The sequence below is a fragment of the Camellia sinensis genome, chromosome 13 (assembly GCF_055761805.1).
Source record: "Camellia sinensis isolate YWXY chromosome 13, ASM5576180v1, whole genome shotgun sequence".
Taxonomy (NCBI): Eukaryota; Viridiplantae; Streptophyta; class Magnoliopsida; order Ericales; family Theaceae; genus Camellia; species Camellia sinensis.
In genome coordinates, this window is record NC_138973.1 from 47,112,945 (window position 1) to 47,132,125 (window position 19,181).

Genomic DNA, 19,181 nt, shown 5'->3' on the forward strand with positions numbered 1-19,181 from the left:
ACATGTTCAAACACTTGTATCTCCCTCGTCACAACTCTGTTGCGCCTCATTTTTGCGTCGTTGGATTTACCTTATTGCCTAGTTTTCATTCCACTCTCATACACCTTGTTCCAACTCTTTTTGTGTGCCGTTGGAACTCCGAAAGTTGGCAAAAAATAATATTTTTTTCTCTTTGGGCAAAATTTTCAGATTCAATCACACATGTTCAAGCATTTGTATCTCCTTCGTCGTAACTCCGTTTCGCCTCATTTTTGCGTCGTTGGATTCACCTCATGGCCCAGTTTTCATTCCACCCATTGTATGCCTTGTTCCACCTCTTTTTGCTTGTTGTCGGAGCTCCAAAAGTTGGCCAAAAATAAGATCTCTCTCTCTCTCTCTTCCCCTCTTTCTTTCTTTGTCTATCTTATATCTCCATACTTCTTCTTTCCTCGTTCCTTTCCACAATTATTTTCTTTTTTTCTCTTCTTTCATGGCCCTTCCCTTACTCTTATGTTTCTTTCTGTTCTTGTAAGTCACATACATTCATACTCGACGACACCGCCACTAACACCGCTACCGCTACCGCCACCGCCACCGCCACCGCCACCGCCACCGTTGGAGGTTCGGTGGCCACCACGAGCTCAGTGGAAGGGCCATGAAAAAAAAGGAAAAAAGTGATTAATTGTGGAAAGAGTAGGAATGAAGAAGCATGGAGATAGAAGATAGAGAGAGAGAATTTTTATTTTTGGCCAAATTTTGAAGCTTTGACCACATGCAAAAAGAGGTGGAATAAGGCGCATGAGGGGTGAAATGAAAACTAGGCCATAAGGTGAATCCAACAACACAAAAATGAGGCGAAACGGAGTTATGATGGGGGAGATACAAGTGCTTGAACATGTGGGTTTGAATAAGAAAATTTTGCCCAAAGAGAGAAAAATCTTATTTTTTGGCCAACTTTCGGAACTCTGACAACACACAAAAAGATGTGAAACAAGGCGTATAAGGGGTGAAATGAAAACTAGGCCATGAGGTAAATCCAACGACCTAAAAATGAGACAAAACGAGTTACGACGAAGGAGATACAAGTGTTTGGACATGTGTGTTTGAATCTGAAAAATTTGCCTAAAGAGAGAAGTATCTTATTTTTTGCCAACTTTCAGAGTTCCAACGACACACAAAAAGAAGTGAAACAAGGCGAGTGAGGGGTGGAATAAAAATTAGGTAATGAGGTGAATCCAACGATGCAAAAATGAAGTGAAACGAAGTTACAACGAAGGAGATACAAGTCTTCGAACATGTGTGTTTGAATCTTAGAATTTTGCCCAGATTTCGTTAGTTCAATCAAATGGATATGGACGGAGGGCTCAGGTTGAAACATTGAAGAAATTCCATGGTTTAATTTGTCAAAATTGAAACCTTGGGGTTTAAATTGAAAAACACGCGAAATCCTGAGATTTTTTTTTTTTTTGCAATTTGCCCTTTTTTTATTTTAAATTTTAACAATTTTCTAGTTAAGAAACTCTTTAAAAAAACAATTCACTAAGAGCATCTTTAAACAATTCACTAAGAGCATCTCCAACGGTTCAGTATTTTTTCATCAAATCTGAGTAAAAAATGGACGATTTCCTCAATTTGATATGAGTTGTTCCAACAGGTGCACTGTAGCTTACATTAAAAGGCAGGGACGACCAGCCAGTTGACCGGATAAGGCACTGAATTTTTTTTTTCCCCCTCCATTTTTGATTGGATTGAGAAAGTGAGAAAAAATTCAATAGATAGAAAAATAGTGAATGAGCTAGATCAAGATTATTTATCTGCTACAGGGTTTGGAGGTGGTGGAAAGGTTGGGTTTGGGGGGGGGGGGGAGGGAGAGAGAGAGAGAGAGAGGAGACAACTTACTCGTACTCACACACCATTATGGAGAGAGAAAGCAAGATAGAGGTTTAAAACACTAAATTTATGAATGAACAACGACTAGAGTTTTTCAATTTCTACTCTATATATACACCTGAGTTTCTCTAAATTCCATACTCTCTTCCTCTCTCACTCTCTCTAAATCCCAGTTATTTCTCTTGTTTTCTTTGCTCTACAGATCTAAGGGTTCTTGTAAAAGCTAATCAGTGAAGTGGGCTTTAGGTTTTGAAGCAATGTTGGAGTACGAATGGGGAAATCCATTAACAGTCATGCACTTGGGCGAAGAACCCACCGGAGATTCCGACCCGAACCGCCAGATTTTCGATCACTACGCTCAAGCTTTCAACGAAACCCTCGTGAATTCAACTAGGTTTTCTCAGAATCAACACCACTTTCATCAACCACAACTTTTTTTCCACCACCCCCAAACCCAAGCCTACTCGCACTCTCTCAATCTTTGCTTAAAGTGTCAACCCAGTTCGTAGACCAAACATGGCTGTAGCTCTGCATTTTCTGTCTAAATCAGACGACCAATGGGATAACCGGCCAGAGTCTGACCGATTGTCCGATGGGACCCACCTCCAACAGAAACGCACAGTAAAATGGTAAAATCAGACCCAACTTCTCAATTTGGTGACAGTTTTGCTCCATTCTCAGTTTAATACCATTTTGATGAAACCGTGGAGCCAAAAAAAATATACTTTTTCACTAAATTCAAATTTAGTGATACATCTGCTTAACCGCTAGAGATGGTCTAAAGATGTCCCCAAAAATGGGCTGAAAAACTTTCCCAAATAAGGAAGTTAAAGAGGGCCAGAGATTTCATAACTGAAACAGAGAGTACACACAACCTCCTCATGAACAATAAGATAACCACTTGTAATGTAAGATCCTTTTAACACAATTATTTCCTTTACATCAAGAAAAGATGGGACTTCAAAAATTAAACGAAAGTTTAAATTCCAACTATAATTTGGACCATCTACTAGAGCAAGAAACCTAACATCATTCTTACAAAAAGAACCCTATAATGGGATCTCCATTACCTAAAAGCATTTTCCACATGATTGTACTTATTCATCCAACTCTGAATCTTTGGCACAACCATCTATTTACTGTTTCAAAAATCAACTCCTTAATCCTCTGACATCTCTCTGAACCTGGCAATGGCCTTCTTCTGAATGAGAGTTCGATAACTGTCTCCAGCTTGCACCTCCAAGTTTGGATCCAACTTCTTTTTCTTTTGACTCCCCAGTCCCGCTCTTTTTTCCATTGCTTGTGCTTGCACAGGCTCTACCATGCCACTCTCATCCTTCCCAAGTCCCTGCACATCAAATCACAGAGGAAACAACAAAAAACGACACCCCAAAGCAATGTCAGAATCCTGCTAAATGTGGAAGAAACAACCACCGGCTACTACTATACCTTTCAAACTTCGAAACTCCTCATATCATTAAACGGAAAGAAACAGGTGACTGGCAAAACCAGAGAGATGAAAGAAAATATGCAAGTGCTACTTTTTGAGGATTCAAAATATAGTTTATATATCTAGCCAACTCTTAATGCTATGTTTGGTTCACAGGAATGAAAATGGAATGAAATGAAATGCTCATTCCCTAGCTTCTGTAAAAACCCATTTTCATTCCAATGAACCAAACACTACCTAAGGGTGTGGAAAGGGGAGCCTCTAAACGGTAGTTGCAGCCTGGGTTGAGCCCACAATGGGTGACAAGTTGTACATATATAAGCTAAAGGAGAGATACCAACCACTCTTGCCTCTAGCGAGAGTCGAACCCCCGACATCTCATACGTGAGAGGTGGGGAGATGCTACTGGGCTAGAAGCCTGTTCGCACAAGGGCTACTTGTATAACAAATCTAACTTCATAAAAGGTTAGAAACAACCAGACAATGTCCATAAGACTCACTTGGCAAAGAAGTGTCTCACCATCAGATTCGTAAGAGGCATATTTGACTAGCTTCTAGCAAATACTCAACACACAAAATGTAAACGGGTGTCCAAGAGTGGAAAATGTTACCCAGCCTTCCTGCCAGCCCATGTTGCGAAGCATCCGGTTTCCCAAATTATTCTCATCAATGGCTTTGTCTGCTGCAATCACCTCATAACTCTGCACATTAGTAGTATCTCCAGAACCACGTCCTCCCCCAACTCCAGGGGGAAAAGGCATCGAATCGATTAAACCCCTTTTGGATGATGAATCGCGATCTTGAAAGTTCAGGATTACGTAAAAACAAGGGATTTTCTAACAAGTTAATACAAATATTGAGAAACATAAAGCAAGCAATCAACCACTGACCTCATAACTCAACTAAATTTTGTCAAATGTCCCATGGCTATATGTATAAAACTACTGAAATTACCAAGTGCAATGATTCTAATCTTTTCAGGCATTTCTATAGATCTAAAAGGTGCATTCAAGAATGGCTTCATGACATGGAGTCAAGGGCTAAGCCACCATATAACAAATTGTCAAGTGAGCTTACTTGAATCCCCAATCCCAAGGTCAGAGACATTGTCTCCAATGGAAGATGTTGAACCATACAAGCTCCTCCTCTCAGCCGCCCGATCCCTATAGGTAGTTTGAGGTTGTTCCTTGTGAGTAGAAACTGACTGCACTGGCATCTCAGAAAACCTCCTCTTGCCACTTCCAGAAGCCACTGGTGGTGTGTAAGAACCCAAAGCAGATGCATCTGTTCTAAAGGGTGTCAAAGTTGTGGGTGCATCTGTATTCATTGATGAAGAACCAGCAGGGCATGTAGCAGCAGCAGCAGATGAAGAGGATGAAGCTCCTACGAAAGTTCCAGGATACGAACTATCTGATTTCACCACAACCCTTCCTCTAATTAACCCCTTTACAGTACCCCCTGAGCTGCTACTAACCGACCTTGGCTTATCCTCACCCTCCAAACTAACAGACTGGGCAGCAGTCATAGATGTGGTTGTGGTAAATCCAGAATTGGTAGTTATATTCTCCTTCGTGATCACTGCTTCCATTTTGTACCTGCTCCTTGTGGACGCTCCAACAGAATTGGATTTATCTTCAGCTGAAGCAGCTGGCTGATTGTCATCAAGAGCTACACGGGGTGCTTGCCCTTCATGACTCCTCTGCTTCCACATTGTCAACACATTACTCATTTTCTTCTTGTTGGCCAGAATACTGCTCCTTGAAGCAAGCTTTATCTCTTTCAACTTCTCCTTTTCTTTCTTCTCAGCAGCTATTGCTGCACTAGCAGCGGCCTGAACAGCATCTGGCAATGACGCAGCCTTCTCATTTGATGTTATTGTGGCAGCTGGCGCAGAAATAACTACTTTCCTATTGGTTGAACCATCGGATGCCTTGGAGGATTCAGTTTGTTTTCCTTTTCCAGCTGTTTTATTGTCACTCTGATCAGAGCAGGGCACGTACTGCTGAGTTTGGTGATCATAAGAATACCAAACCCCATTGTTACCATCATAATATAATCCTGCACATTTATAAAAAAATAAAATAAATAATAATAATAATAATAATAATAATAATAATAATAATATAATCCTGCAAAACACAAGAATAAATAAATAAATAAAACATTGATCTTCATCAATCAAATTCTATTTGGTCTACTCCACTAGCACTCGTACCCGTCCAGTTCATTAGCAGCAAAAAGCATGCTTGCATAAAAACAGAATACATATTATCATAGATATGCTTCACCTGATCATGGCATTAAAAATAAAAATAAAAAGATTAAGGTTGCGTTTGACAGAGCTTTCTAAATATGATTTGAGAGTAGGAGTTGTATTTTGAGTTTGTGAGTTTTGGAATTATGATTTGAGTATAGAAAATTTGTTTGGTGAAAGAGTTTAGAAAAGAGTTTTGAATTGAGTGGGGAATTTTTAATGTGACATATGATATTTGATACAAAAACTTACAACTTATAACTAAACACACAACTCAAAATTCTATTAAAGCTTATAAAAAATTTTAAAAAATTCGGAAAATATTTTTTTCGAATATATAAAAATTAACATGTGTCAATTGTGCAAAAAAAAATTTGTACTGCTCCGGTCAACCGACCGGACGACTGGTTAGCCCAAATTTTCCCGCTAAGACAGAGTTTTCAAAATTGAATGTGGAATTAACTTTGAAAAACCATAAACAAACATCGAATGCAAATAAATAAGTGAAATCATAGTTTGAAAACCATTCCAAACAGAGCCTAATACTTTATGTTACATATTTGTTTACCACTAACCCAATTTTAACTAACAAACCATGCCTTCATTGATTAGTATTGTTTTGAATTTTCAAAGTATAAAACAGAATATGAAGATATTCGAATATTTCACAAGTTTTCTCACAATTATAAAACAACAAAAAGATGTTGAAATCAAAACAATAATGACATTTTCTATCTAAGAAGTTGCGAATGTCAATATAAAATATCATCCTTTCACTCTGTTTATGACAATATCATGGAGTTGGGGGGCTTAAGGCGGGTTTAAGGCTTCTCATGGCCATAACTCCATATGTTCTTGAGAAATTTAATCTTTGAATGAACCGATAACAAATACACAAAAAGAAACTGGTAGGAGTAAATATTTTTTATAAAACAAAAATATTAATTATTTTCAAGAAATATTCCTCATGAAAACTTTTGTATATCTCCACAAATTAACCCTATGTAAACCTCAAAATTTGGAAGAAAGATCCCTCATTAGTAAATTGGATAGGTTTCTTAGCAACACCCAACAAATACTGCTCTCAAAGTTGTACAATTCTATTGAGTGTTGTCTCTCCTCTCATCTCTCTGAATAGTGTAGAAATATCGGGGCTCTACTCAAAATTTCAAATATAAAAAACTTTGTAACTATTACTAAAATTACATTTTCTTAAAATAATCCAAACTAAAAACCATCAACAAATGCAGAGCAATCCAAGCCAACCATAAACTCCAAAATAAAAATGCTGTCACAATGCAATGGTCAGTTGACAGCAGAAATCCAAACCAGAGGCCCTTTAAAAATTGAATGCCACCACAAGACCAATGATTAACGAAACTAATTATTTGATGCACACTGAATAAGATTGTTAAAGATTTAGGATGCCACACCAGTGCACCAGTGCAATTGCATGAGCAACACATATCAGAACTTTCACTTATAGAATACAACATTGATATCATGGGGGCTATGGCCCACATGATACAACACTTGCAACATTTGCCTACATTATGCATAAACATAAAATCAAGAGACAGCTTTTATAGTAACAATGAGGAAAACAACAACTAAAAGGCAGCTTCCAAATAAATAAATACCTGTATTTCCATCATAATAGAATCCAGAAGAAGCATCATAATAATAGCCAGATGCTTCATCCCAAACAAAGCCAGATTGTAATGAAGAAGAAGAAGCATCATAATAATAGCCAGATGCTTCATCCCAAACAAAGCCAGATTGTAATGAAGAAGCATCCTTTGGACCTGCAACCTCTCCACCACTTGGCTCCTGTCCACCAGAGGGCTGCTTATTGTCTGGATTATATTCCTTTGGTGCCCATCCAACAGCATCATACTACAAGGATTGAAAGGAGGGAATGTATTTATTCAATCAGGTTCGTCAATAATACAGACTAATTGCATCTAACCAATACAAGAAAATAAGAAAAGACCAGCCAGGTAGAATGCGTGCATGTGTGCATACACGTGTGCGTGTCTTTGGAAGCAATCATGAGCATTCAAAGTGCTTGCTTCCTGAGTTACCATTGCAATGAATCCTCTCCTTAAATTACATGACACTTCAGCTTCAGATCAGCAAAAGGACCACAGTGGTTTTCTAGATAGCAGGGATAAAGAATGGGATGAATGGGGGTGTTTGGTGGAACTTTTTTGAGCCAACTTATGGCTTCTAGCTTTTAAAAAGTTATTTTGGATTGTTTGGTTAAACTTATTTCAAACAGCTTTTGATTCTAACAACTTATTTTAAGTCAAAAAAGTTGATTCTGAGAAACTGCTCACCCCTTGCTTCTGATTATCAGTTTATGCTGTGGACATGCTAATTCACGGTGATACTCTTAGATTTTTTTTTATTTTTTATTTTTTTTAAAATAGAAAAGGAACCAAATGGACTATAAAATATTATTATTATTTTTTATGAGAAATGTTGACAAATAGTGAATAATAAAAAATAAAAGTTAATTGAAAAAACTACTTCACAGCTTATTTAACAAACACTACTCAGCAACTTAAATCTATAATCCAACAGCTACACCAAACAGATTAACATTTTCTGATTAAAGTCATAATCTATAATCTGTTAAGCTATAATTTATAATCTGTTCTAACAGCTACACCAAACAAGACCAATAAACTATGAAAAATCCAAGAACAAGCACAAAGTGTATCCTGCAACGTATATGATGCTACGCAGGGGCAGAGCCAAGATTCCTCCATAGGAAGTCATACGGCAGATCTCGCCGAGCTGTTAATGGATCGACATGAATTTTATTTGATTAAATCATTATTGAATATTACTTAATAGAGGCCAATTGAACTAATAAAATTATAAGAGATTAATCTCAATTAAACAATATTTGTACAGTTTTTACAATTGAGGGGGTCAAAATGTATGAATTTATAGATAAGCGGTAAGGTGATATTTGCTAATAGTTCAGGGGATCTTAATGTCAGGATGATCAAATTTTTTTTTATCACAATTTGTTTATCACCTTAGCCATTCCTGCTTAATACTAATGTAGAATTGATACATAAGATGGTAAACAAAACATCGTAAGAAAATATGCCTATCATAATATTATTGTAAATGTTTGAGACCACTATATGAGTTACTAAATTTTGAAAGCCAACACTTATACAATGTAGACTTCACAAATTTTTTGGGAGTGCTACATTGAATTTGGTGGGCTATCATGTAATATGAAAAATAAAATAAAAATTAGAAATAGCATACATATGTACAAATGAAAATTTTCAGAACCTTGAAGGGGCCACAAACCCCTCTCCCTCCCTCCGCCCCTGGTGCTACATATCATAAGATCAAGTTAACTAGCACTAGAGAGCAGAAAAGAGCAGGTTGCAACATGATGGCAGTGTATATACATATAACCAAGAAGTGAACATCCAAAATGGCCACACTAGCATATTTAGTATAGAATAGACCACTATACATTTATAATAAAAATGAAACAATACATGCCTACCTGTTGAGCAAAAGCTGCTGCCTCAATTGCGGCAGCCGCAAGACTGCTTGACTGAGAAGATCCTGATGGCCCTGATCCCAGTCCAAGAATGCTTTTTGCATATGCTACTCGCAGAATCTGTTCATTCTTTTCTAGAGTTGTCCCGTTTGTTGCTCCAAGAGCTTTGGTAGCATCCTCAACCTGGAGAACAAGAAAACACATAAAAACCATAGTTTGAGCATGAATATCAATATGTTTCAACAAACAATAACATGATAAAAAAATATTTATATTTATAAAAACCTAACTTTTATTAAGAGTGGAAAAAAATACGACAAAAATAAAAAGCACAAAGATTGAGATGACCACAATGCCTTTATAATTGCAGTTTGCATCTTACATAGTTTTTATAGTGAGCCCCGTTGCAACTCATAAATCAGCTAAGCAGTCCCATTTGTCTAATCAAAATCAAATCAGCGTGACAAAATCAAGTGACATTTTGAGAGCAAAAATGAAATATCATATAGTCTTTGTGATGGGTCATTGTGGTAGACTTGGTAACTAATATCTGAAACTCTAGAAATGGGAATTCCTTAATTTACCACAAGCCCATTACATGGTTATCAAGAAAAAATACACATAAATTATGCTCCTCAACAGTTCTCATTCTTTGCCACAATTCTACGTTAAACACTAATGCAAATCAACACGTGATGTGCATTCATCAATAGCAGAACATAGGGGAAATCTTCATGGCATACAATAATACAAGCATAAAAACTCATTAGTTTGTTGTAAAAGAGTGTCAAAGTCAGCTTTCAGCATGATACTTGCTGTGGGACTTCAAATTGCTAGCTCCAGCTCTAGACAGGATTGCAATGGACAAGAAAAACTCAGTTGCACTTTACTTGGATCTGTCGGGGCTGTGCAGGATCTCTCTTTTACAATTGTTATAAAATAGTTGATGGGCACTTACAACTATTCTCTTAAAAGAAGGGAATTCGGTCTAAGGTGGCCATTTTTTTGGGTGAACTATTGCACATAAGAAGATTCTCACCAATTTTGATTTACAAAAGCACAACACTCCAAATTGATGTTTTATGTACAAAGCACAAGGGAGACAATCACCAATTATTCATTATAGTGTCGCTAAGGAGATTTAGGTATTTCTTCCATGTTTGGAGTTACTTGGGTGTTCCCACAATTAGCATCCAACCTACATAGTTGGAGGCATGGAGTGGAATATAGGAGGATGAAGACAGAGAAAGACACAGCTCCTTTGCTTAACGTCAAGTAGTTGAGGAGAAAGGAACGCAAAACCATTTGAAGGGTGCTAAGAGCCATTTCACAAGGTGAAGAGAAGATTTTTTTGAAATGTGATATGGTGTGTTTTGGGGAATCTAAACCATTCCATTGGGCCATTTAAAATTTGAAGAGCATATAGAAACTTGATGATGAATTCGATATACTTGTACGGGGCAGACTACACACATTTGGCATGCATAGGATTGTAAGGTCTGTCAATTTTATTTTGTTTGGCATGTGCATCTATAATAGGGTGGCACCCTTGTTTTTGTACTAGTAAAATAAATCTATCTTATGCGATAAAAATTAAAACTTATCAGAGTGATCTATAGTCTATAGACAAGTCTACCATGGATAAATTTAGTTATTTAATAAGTTTGAAGCATGCACTGATTGATGTTAATCCAAATATTGGTAGAATTCCATCCCAATCTCTGGTTGCCATCATGCCACATATTTATACATCACCCATAAACCAATGTGTACAAATACATTTACTCAGGTCAGCATTCAACTGAATCGACAACTAAAAATACACATACCGTATGAAAATGTAAAAAGGCAAATCCCCTTGAAACATGAGTAAATTTGTCTCTAACCAGACGAAGATCCTGCAGTTTTAAAATATGTATAACTTCAGCAGATTTGAATGAAATACAGCATAGTCATTTACATTTCAGTACCTTATATATAAGTAAATAATACATATTTATATATCTATCGTCCCTTAGTCGTTACGGACTTTCGGTTTATTTATATTTCAGTAACCTATATAACAAATCCAGCATGTTTTACCTTAATTGGAGCATGTTTGGAAAACTCATAACGAAGCATTTCTTCATCAGCACTTTCATCCAACCCACGGACAACCAAGACATGGGTAGGACCTGATGAAATGTCAACTTAGCAAAATCTCCTACACATGATCCTAATGCACACCAAGTGAAAGCATCAGAAAAACTAACCTGCCTCCCCTTTCTTCCCCACTGTTGTAGGATTTGACGATGCCACATCTGCTGGTAGGGCATCAGCTGTTCGTGGCTCATTACACTGTTTCCAAAGAGGGAAAGAAAACCCACCGATTTAGTATAATTCATAGTTAATTGTTAAATAGAACATGAGAAATAGACAGCCAAAGAGGGAAGAAAATAGACCAGCTTAATGTAAAATATCAGATATACCTATTACAAGAGCCTCTGCCGCAACCAAAACATCACTCTCAGAGTCGCAATGTAAAAACACTTAGTTGGATAAAACATAATTAAAAAAATAACAGTTTTTGTATTAACTGAAAATGTTAGTCTCATTTAATTAATGCACATATGTCCAGATGAACCAAATTTCTATTTATAGATCAAGCATGTACAGCAGAATAGCAGATTTAATCTATCTACCTCCAGTGAATAACTACAAAGCAGATTCATATATAGTTGTACTACAATAAAACTGATGCAGAAGGCACCAACTACAAGCCACTAAGCACTAGACCAAATATAATGAGGTTTAGGTCCACAAAAATGATACACCTTTTTGATAAAATGACAAGGGGGAGAGAGAGAGAGAGAGAGAGCAGCAGCAGGAAGAAGAGAATAGATGCAAAAAGTGCCATAGAGGGGGGGAAATAAAGAACAAACCTGAAAGCAGGATGTTCGCCGTGCAAAATTTACGCAGCCACAGATGGTGCACATCCAATCAGATGGTACTGTGATACTTTTATGGTTACCATGACCAGATTTTAACGCATTATCTGGTCCAAATGATGGTCCACTTGTCCCCCCAGTCGGCCTACTACTGCAACATGACAGAGTTGCACATTGTAATAAAAAACAGAATTCATATGTGACAGCTTAAAGCTACAGATAAATTAGTGGAACATTTTGGTTGCATAGAAGAACAAAACTAACAAAAATCTCAAACAAAAGTTCATAACGGAAGTTGAATAAGATATGGTCCAAATCTCACCCACACTATCTGCCATGAAGAATCTTTCTAAAGAGCTAAGAAAGAATAATACAACGCCTAAAACACTGAGACAGTAACATATGATTCAAATCCGATAAGATGAAAGCACTGGAACTCAGTAATTGGACAATGCAAAAGCAAAGCATAATGTGCTTCACTGCCTAATGTGCTTTCACTATATAGTTATTGAACACTTACGAAAATTATATGGTTCACTGCCTAATGTGTTTCAATCCCTTTAGAAAGTAAAAATTGTGTGAGTGCATACATGAAGAGGACCATGCATTAAAATTAACATAATGAACATATTAGTGCGCTTTCACTATATAGTAGTTATAGACAACTACTATAACAGTGCTCAGAAGAGGACCATGCATTAAAATTAATGAAAGTGTAACAAAAAAGTGTTCAATTTCCCATCCCCCAGGCTATGGCCTCCGATGCACCAAAAAAAGTGTACCAAACTTGCATTAAAAATGCTTATACCTGTACTCGAAGAACAGCTTCCTACCATCCACAACAAGACCTTCATCTCCAAGTTTATCCATCACTGCACGTGCAACTCCCTGTTTCACAACAATTTAGCTCACATGTGCCTTTCATAAAGCCAAATTATCAAATGTTGACATGATATGCTTAATTGATACCACAGAAGGGAAATCAATAAAAGCAAAGCCACGAGAGATGCCCGCATTGCGTTCTTTGATCACGCAGACATGGCGAAGTGGTCCCCATTCAGCCTGTTGATGGTAAAAATTAATGAGATGTAGCCAATGTGGTAGACTGCAAGAATTAACAAATGAGGTAATTAAAAATATTGAGTAGAAAAGTACAAGGATCTGGTATAAATCTTCCTCGGTTGTCTTCTGTGAGAGACCCTTCACAACAACAGTAGCAGATGGGGCCTGCAAGAAAACAGCACTGACACTTAACCCATTGAATTAACAATAGTGAAATATTTGAATAAGAATATCCACCATTACACAAGCATACCACAGAGTAATGCTCATGGTGACGTTCATGATCCCTTCGCTTCTCACTCCTCTCATATCCAGAATCATCATAACTGTCCTCTCGATGACTCCAACCATGACTTTGACTCCGAGGAGACCTTGACCTGGGGCAATCATCACGTCCACAAGACCGAGAACACTCATGACTTCTATGTGGACTCCTATCTCTACCCCGGCTCAAACATCTCTTGTCATGATCTCGTTCACGAGATTCACGGCTCCAACTACTGTCTCTCCTACTACCTCTATCATAATCAGAATCATAACTATGCCTGCCATAATCATAATCTCTCTCACGGCTATCCTCCTGGCTTTGATAGGAAATCCGAGATCTGTAGTCATAATCATCATATGCATAATCATTACGATCACATCCCCCATATCTAGCAGGCCTGTCATATCTATGATGATGGTAGTTGTCAATACTACGATAGCCATCCCGAAACTTATCATATTCCTGAAATGTATCAATTTCGTGATACTTGTCAGCTTCATGGAAAGCATCCATTTCATGATATGAATCGGCGTATGGCTTCTCATGTCGCCTAGAGTCCCTCTTAAATGAATATTCTTCTTCGTAACTTCTCCTCCTTGATTGAGACCATAGACCACCTGCAGGTGGAGGAGTTGGATAGTTCTCCCTCTCCAGTATATCCCGGTGGAAGGCATTCCTGGAGTAGATATTATCCCTTGAGAATCTCTCATCAATAAACCTCCTATCTTCGTATGAACCATCAACCCTGCCAAAAGAACATCAGCAAGAACCAAACAGGAGGAGAAGAAAAAAAAAATGATATAACAAAATGTGTAGAATATAGAACAAGTAGTAAGAATTGAAAGGTCACTATCACATTTCATTTAGCATGCATATGAACAAGAAAAACACAACCATCACAAATTAATAAGAGGTCTGCTGCATGTTTGCACGAAATGTGGGATTTATACCAATACATTGCACGATAAAATATGTAAACCGGCATTTTAAATAAGCTCTTTACCCATGAGCAGGTAAATTACCCTAGCACCAAGCATCAGTCAGCACTCACCAGAAGTCTGGCTCATGGACTGCACCATACCCTTCCAAAGCCTGTGGATTCAAGAGAATAAGCTATGTCAGCAACTAATAATGATGGTATGAAGTAGGCAAATCCATTCCATATCCTCACTGTCCCATGGCTCTCTCTCATTGTTCTTTAAGGATGAAATGCCAGGAAAAAATGGACAATCACATGAGCCCTAATTCTTGTAAATCATCCAATATAGTGATTAAAAAGGAAACCACAATTACGCTGTTATTTTCCCATCCTTGCCGAAGACCATAGTGACCAGGATCCATCTCTTGCAAGAGCTGAAAGTGTTACCCCCCTGAAAAGCTCTTGATGATCGTTCAGAATTTCAGGAGCGGATGTCTGAAACCTTTTGTTAAAATTCAATGTATAAAGAGAATTGTATAGATAATGAATATAAAGAGAATTGTATAGAGAATGAATGATGTATTATTGATTGATATATAGATATGTTACAATGATTCCTATATATAGAAGAGTAGGTGGTAGTAGGTGGTAGGTGGAGTAGGTGAAGTGGAGGTGGTAGTGGTATAGTGGGTTAGGTTTAGTGGAGTAGGTGAAGTGGAGGTGATAGTGGTGTAGTGGGTTAGGTTTTTAACAGCCCCCCGCAAACTCAAGGGGGATAGGAACTAACCAACTTGAGTTTGGAGAGAGTAACAAAACAAGAAAATACATAAAAATAAAAGAGGATAGGAGACACTGTATGGTCGTGTCAGACCATTGGTGAAGACACTGGATGGTGGTGTCATAACGTTGTAGAGGACACTGTATGGGGGTGTCATAACGTTGTAGAGGACACTGTATGGTGGTGTCATAACGGTGTAGAGGACACTGGATGGCGGTGTCAGACCGATATAGAAGACAGTTTATGGGGTCATGTCGGACCATTGTAGCAGACAATGTTGTGACAGTTTACGGAGTCTTGCTGGACCCTTGTAGAAACAAACCGGAATCAATGTCGGGACAGTTTACAGAGTCTTGTCGGACCCATGAAGGAGCTAACCGGAATCAATGTCGGGACAGTTTACTGAGTCTTGTCGGACCCATGAAGGAGCTAACCGGAATCAATGTCGGGACAGTTTACAGAGTCTTGTCGGACCCTTGAAGGAGCTAACCGGAATCAATGTCGGGACAGTTTACAGAGTCTTGTCGGACCCTTGAAGGAGCTAACCGGAATCAATGTCGGGACAGTTTACAAAGTCTTGTCGGACCCCTAAAAAGTCGCACCCTCAAAAGGTGTGCCCAATCTTTCAAAAGGCGTGCCATCAAAAGGCGTGCCCAATCCATAAAAAGACGTGCCATCAAAATGCGTGCCCAATCCATAAAAAGGCGTGCCATCAAAAGTTGCGCCCTCAAAAGGCGCGCCCACTTCATCAAAAGTCGTGCCCGACAGAAAGCGTTGAGCCATCAAAAGGTGAGCCGGAGACGCGGCGAGGCACGTGAGCGACAGAGCGGCGTGTCGGCCGCGTCGTCTGTGTCAATATAAACCAATGCAGAGGCGGAGGAAACCAAACCAGACTGAAACCTCTGAACTTGTTATTCTGAAACAATCTGTAAATACTCTGTATCCAATCCTTCTCGGAAACACTCAGCAACCCAAAAAACATGGCCTCTTCTTCCCGTTCAGCAACCCAGAATATGGCCTCTTCATCCCGTGGTCTACTCACTCTCTTTCCCGACCTCAATGAGTCAACAAGAGAGAGAACTGGTGCGGTGGCCAGTGAACCTCAACCAAACACCTCTGTGTTTGCTCCGTTGAACTTTCCAATGCGGTCGGTGGAGCAAAAAATGGCGGTGCAAACTGATATTGAGGCCAATCAGTATACTCTGAAGTCATGTGTGGAAACCATGACTGCGGTCACAAACTTGTCGCACCGGCTGCAGAGCAGGACAAATGAGGTGCAACAGTTAAACTCACAGCTGGCTCTGCTCCAACGCATGTATAAGGATGCGCGAGCAGAGATCAGTGTGCTAAAGGCAGAAAACAAGGAGCTGAAGCGGAAGGCCACTGTGATGTTCCGATTCGAAGGTCCGCCATATGCTGCAGTGGAGGAGCAGGGAATAGTGATCGTGCCCAGTAGAGTGGGAAACACGGAGGCAACACCGTCAAAGGCCGCCCAGGACGGAGGCAAGAAGAAAAGACCGGCGGAATAGGCGAAGAGAAGAAAAATCCCGCCTGTGGATGTGGTTGTTTGCAGAAAAGAAAACAAAGCCGTTGTTTTTTTTTTTTTTTTTTTTTTTTTTTTTTTTTTTGGTGTAAAATGGTGATCGGGGTGAGCCCCGACATGAATAAAATGAGTTTGTGGAATGATGAATGTTTTTTTTTTTTTTTTTTTTTTTTTGAAAAAGTAAGGGAATCGAATAATAAAAAAATATGGAGATAGTGATGAAATGATAAGCATGGTGATGATGAATATATAATAAGGAATAAAAATAGACCACCAATTAAGTTTTATAATAAAAAAAATAAAATTTGGGCGGTGGAAAATGTGATAATGATTTTGGGTGGAGAATATTTTAGAATGAAAAAAATGTATATATAATAATAAGAAAAGTGAATTGGGTGGCCCGAGGAGGGTTCAATTCATTTGCTTATTTATTTAGTTATTTTATTTGTTTGGGGAAAAAGAGTGGATCACATCAGTTTATTTATTATAATAACAAGAAAGTGGGGTGGTGTGTCAAGCAGGGGCTATGAGGAATTTTATTTTATTTGTTTGTGGTAGTGTGTTGAGTGTGTGCCCATGTGCATAGGTCTGCCGAGAGGGAGAGAGTAAATGCATGGGTTGGTATGTCAAAAAGTAGAATAAAAAGAAAAGTGCACATGGGAAAGAGAGATAGACAACCCTAAGCTTGCATTCTTGTATTGTCCTTCTACTGTCTTTATTAAAGGTATCTTGTGGAAGCTCATCGACATCAGCATCTGAAGCCACAATTGTGTTTTGTAGGAGAAATTTATCTTTGCATTGCATATCTGGAGGGTATTCTGTTTGAGCTTGAAGGGTGACAGTTCCTGCTGCAGTTGCCATGTTTGTCGCATAGCTGTATCCCTTTCATCCTTCAGATGTTGCAAACCCGGAATATCATCATAGCTTGAGGAGCTGCGCATAGAGTTGTTATTAAAACTTCGATCATCTGGGTTTCCAAGAGCTGCTTGAGGAGACATATTTCCTTCTGGGCCAAATTTAAACGGCAGTGCCATTTCTGTATGATATGTGGAAAGGGATTCAAGAGAGAGCAGCAAGAAATTTGACAGCGGAGTGAAGGTATGTGTAGAGGTTCGGCGGACGGCCAAGGCGAGGCTGCCGCCCGCCGGTGAAGCGGAATCACTAAGTTCTTAACCTTACTCTGATACCATGTTAAAATTCAATGTATAAAGAGAATTGTATAGAGAATGAATGATGTATTATTGATTGATATATAGATATGTTACAATGATTCCTATATATAGAAGAGTAGGTGGTAGTAGGTGGTAGGTGGAGTAGGTGAAGTGGAGGTGGTAGTGGTGTAGTGGGTTAGGTTTAGTGGAGTAGGTGAAGTGGAGGTGATAGTGGTGTAGTGGGTTAGGTTTTTAACACCTTTCCTGTAATGGATGCACAAACAGATATAGTTATCCACTGTGAACTGAGAAGCAATCCTCGTAACTTGGCCTCTCCTTTTACTGGACTTCTCAAATATCAAATTCCTCCCACAAACATCCTTCTACAAACTCTCTTGACACAAAAATTAAATGGCCTTGATAGCAAAAACCATCAAATTATAAATCAATACATCATCCGCGGGATGAATTGAGGCTAAACAATCTCGATCAGGTCTACTCTGGATGAATGCAAGCCCGGACAACATTCAGAATGAACATTGTAGCACGAAAGGAGTGCCAGCACCAATGAGCCACACACCCTTTCACCAGAACAATTATGGCAGCATGGGAGCCTAAACCAATGCTAGGCTGTAAAACTTACTTTAGCCTATATGTCATTTCATTTAACTATCTCACAAAAACTGACTCAATTAGTATTAAAATTCCACAGTTGCAAAATGCAAAAAATATAGAAAACCATCAATGGTACTTATAAAAGAATATGCATACCATAGCCACCTGAGAAAATATTACATTATATACATATGAAGTGCACGCACATGAAATAACCATTAAAACGTAACATTAAAGTGTGATGCTTACACTAATTCAGAATTATAAACGAAATCAACAACATATAATTAAAAAGCAAAATTAGAAAGTATTAATTTCTCGTGTCTTCGAAATTCTAATCATTCCACTAGTATTTCTAAAAATGTATAATCATCCATTCATCAAGATTTTAAACATTTTCTATCTACTGTGTAGACATCACATCATGGTCCCCCATCTAATGATCAAATACAACATGAACAACAAACCCTGTAATCCTATTTAAGGAATGTTTACAGATCCATATATGTGATTGAAGAAAAAGCATGATCTTTTATATGATCCACCAGCTGTAGAAGCATAATCAAATACAATGTAGCTGCTAACATATAGATGGAAGGAATAAATACACAGCATCACAACCCCTCAACATTAATGGAGCATACACCTATTCCTCTCTTCTATAATCTAATCTAAATACATTCAATCGCAACTCATCTTATAAAATCATTCAATTGGGAAAATAATGTGGTGGTTCTTGTGCTACAATATCAAAAACACACCATGTGACCAATTGAGCACTCGATCTTGTGATGTAAATCAGTCAAT

General features: G+C 38.3%; 1 protein-coding gene across 8 annotated transcripts in view; it reads right to left on the reverse strand.

The window, feature by feature from the left end:
- Window positions 1–2,751: 2,751 nt before the first annotated feature.
- Window positions 2,752–19,181, reverse strand: part of LOC114256502 (SUPPRESSOR OF ABI3-5) — a 28,409-nt gene continuing 11,979 nt past the window's right edge. The window contains exons 2-16 of one of the 8 annotated variants that reach the window (XM_082902171.1): window positions 14,662–14,789; window positions 14,391–14,460; window positions 13,354–14,113; window positions 13,194–13,265; window positions 13,008–13,100; window positions 12,847–12,926; window positions 12,033–12,189; window positions 11,364–11,448; window positions 11,194–11,285; window positions 10,941–11,009; window positions 9,115–9,294; window positions 7,214–7,469; window positions 4,397–5,377; window positions 3,931–4,118; window positions 2,752–3,217 (exon numbers count right to left, since the gene is read on the reverse strand). In XM_082902171.1, coding sequence (XP_082758297.1) covers window positions 3,029–3,217; window positions 3,931–4,118; window positions 4,397–5,377; window positions 7,214–7,469; window positions 9,115–9,294; window positions 10,941–11,009; window positions 11,194–11,285; window positions 11,364–11,448; window positions 12,033–12,189; window positions 12,847–12,926; window positions 13,008–13,100; window positions 13,194–13,265; window positions 13,354–13,881 — 2,970 coding nt within the window. In that variant the 5' untranslated portion in view covers window positions 13,882–14,113; window positions 14,391–14,460; window positions 14,662–14,789 and the 3' untranslated portion in view covers window positions 2,752–3,028. The remainder of the gene's footprint in view (window positions 3,218–3,930; window positions 4,119–4,396; window positions 5,378–7,213; window positions 7,470–9,114; window positions 9,295–10,940; window positions 11,010–11,193; window positions 11,286–11,363; window positions 11,449–12,032; window positions 12,190–12,846; window positions 12,927–13,007; window positions 13,101–13,193; window positions 13,266–13,353; window positions 14,114–14,390; window positions 14,461–14,661; window positions 14,790–19,181) is intronic. The other 7 variants (XM_082902168.1, XM_082902169.1, XM_082902170.1 and 4 more) reach the window with 7 other exon arrangements.